This window comes from Parasteatoda tepidariorum, chromosome 1 (genome assembly GCF_043381705.1).
Source record: "Parasteatoda tepidariorum isolate YZ-2023 chromosome 1, CAS_Ptep_4.0, whole genome shotgun sequence".
Classification (NCBI taxonomy): Eukaryota; Metazoa; Arthropoda; class Arachnida; order Araneae; family Theridiidae; genus Parasteatoda; species Parasteatoda tepidariorum.
The window spans coordinates 3,001,542-3,003,281 of NC_092204.1; the positions used below are offsets into that span (position 1 = coordinate 3,001,542).

The 1,740-nt window shown below is 33.9% G+C and overlaps 1 protein-coding gene across 1 annotated transcript in view; it reads right to left on the minus strand.

Moving 5' to 3' along the window:
- Window positions 1-1,740, minus strand: part of LOC107451071 (uncharacterized) — a gene marked incomplete in the record, with an annotated part of 50,143 nt that overhangs the window by 33,572 nt on the left and 14,831 nt on the right. Inside the window, 1 exon segment of the mRNA XM_071181387.1 lies at window positions 930-1,135. Within this exon segment, the coding sequence (XP_071037488.1) occupies window positions 930-1,135 (206 nt within the window).

Consider the following 1,740-nt stretch of genomic DNA (forward strand, 5'->3'; position numbering starts at 1 on the left):
ATATATAATATATATATAACTTATATATAATAAGATATATATAACTTGATTATAAAATCTGGCATTGCGTTAAATTTTATCGTCCTCAGAATTTATTAAATACGTGTCGTTAATGTTGCCTTTTTCAGGTAAAATAGATTTTTCAGGTTTTTCTGTTTTTTTTTTTTTNTGGGGGGGGGGGTAGAGCTAGAAAATGTTGGTAAGCAGCATTAACATAGAATATACATTCTCTATACTCTTTGTAAGTGGAGTAGGCGTTTTAAGGTTACGCGATTTCCCCACTTCTTACACTTTTCCTCTCTTTGTTTTTATGATTTCGGAAAATCTTGCTTTTTCCACAGAGTAACGATGAGGAGAAAAGTGAGGAAAACTCATCGCCTAGTGACGCCTATTATATTTAGAAAGATAATAAAATGTGGCTTATTAGAAAGTAAACTCAAGATTTATTTCACTGCTCATACACTGCAATTCTGTTAGCTACAGTTTGTTCTCCTTTACTAATACATTCATCTGTTTTGTACACTCTGATTCAATTCCTACAATTAGTTCACACTCTATCTATATACCTTGCTCAAATGTTCAACCGTTCACAAAATACTTTTTATTTATCCACTCAAGTTCAAATACATTTATTTTAAACTTGTAGTGGATGACAATTGATGTAAAGAAAGTTTTTTCAAATATTAATGCATTCATGAAATTTAATGAATTAATTTCAATTTTATATGGGGGAAAAATTTAATTATTTAATAAAAAGTAACTAAAATAATTTTTTTTATTTTTCAACCAAAGTGAGAATTGACTTTGAATTTTTTTTTTTTTTAATATTACTTGTTATATATTTGCTGATTTTTTATTTATTTTTGCTTAGAAATTATTGTTTGTGTTAAAAACACTGCCTCGAAATTCTACTTAAAACAAAAACATACCGTTTTCGTCTTCGTTTTCATTGCTCGTGTCTATCACTTCATCGTCTTCGTTATCAGAGCTGCTGTTGTTGTTGTTGAGAGAATCTTTGAGAGAGAATCTGTTGCAAACTTTCAAAGGTGTCCAGGGTTCTGAAACTGACCTCTCGGACGTCTGGCAGTAACAAGTTGTATCAATCCCATCACAGTCTTTCTCAGATGCATCACTGCTACGAACAAAATTTTAAGTTTTTTTTTAAGGGACCTTTCTAACAGAATGTGAAAATTTAAGGAACATTTCTAACTGCATTCGAATTCGGAAATGTGAGAGAGAAGTTGATTGATGAAAAAGATTGTAGTGTGTCTACCACTACAAAAATACAATTCCAAATCACTAGTATATAAGACATGTTGACTCGATTCTATGTTGGGGTACCTTTTCATAGATGAAGTAGATAGCAACTATCCCCACATTCGTGACCTCCGGATGTGATGTGAACATTCATTCCCAACATGCAGAAACTCCCACTTCGATGGATGGTTCACATGGAACAGTTGACTTGCTACTTGTGAGAGAGACATTACCCACCACCTCGCACTGTTGCTACTCAATCGCAATTACACACAACGTCAGCCTGTATACACTCGACTGCTAATGGCAACACAGGAGGGACCACGACCGTGAACTTAATACAGATCTCACGATATGCATTTAAAAGTACGGTGATCTTAATAAAGCTTTCCCGGCTTCTCGAAAAACAGCAATGAATCCACTAGTGGTATCCGCTTAACGAATTCTATCACAGATAAAATTCTGGTGAAGGGGGGGGGGGGG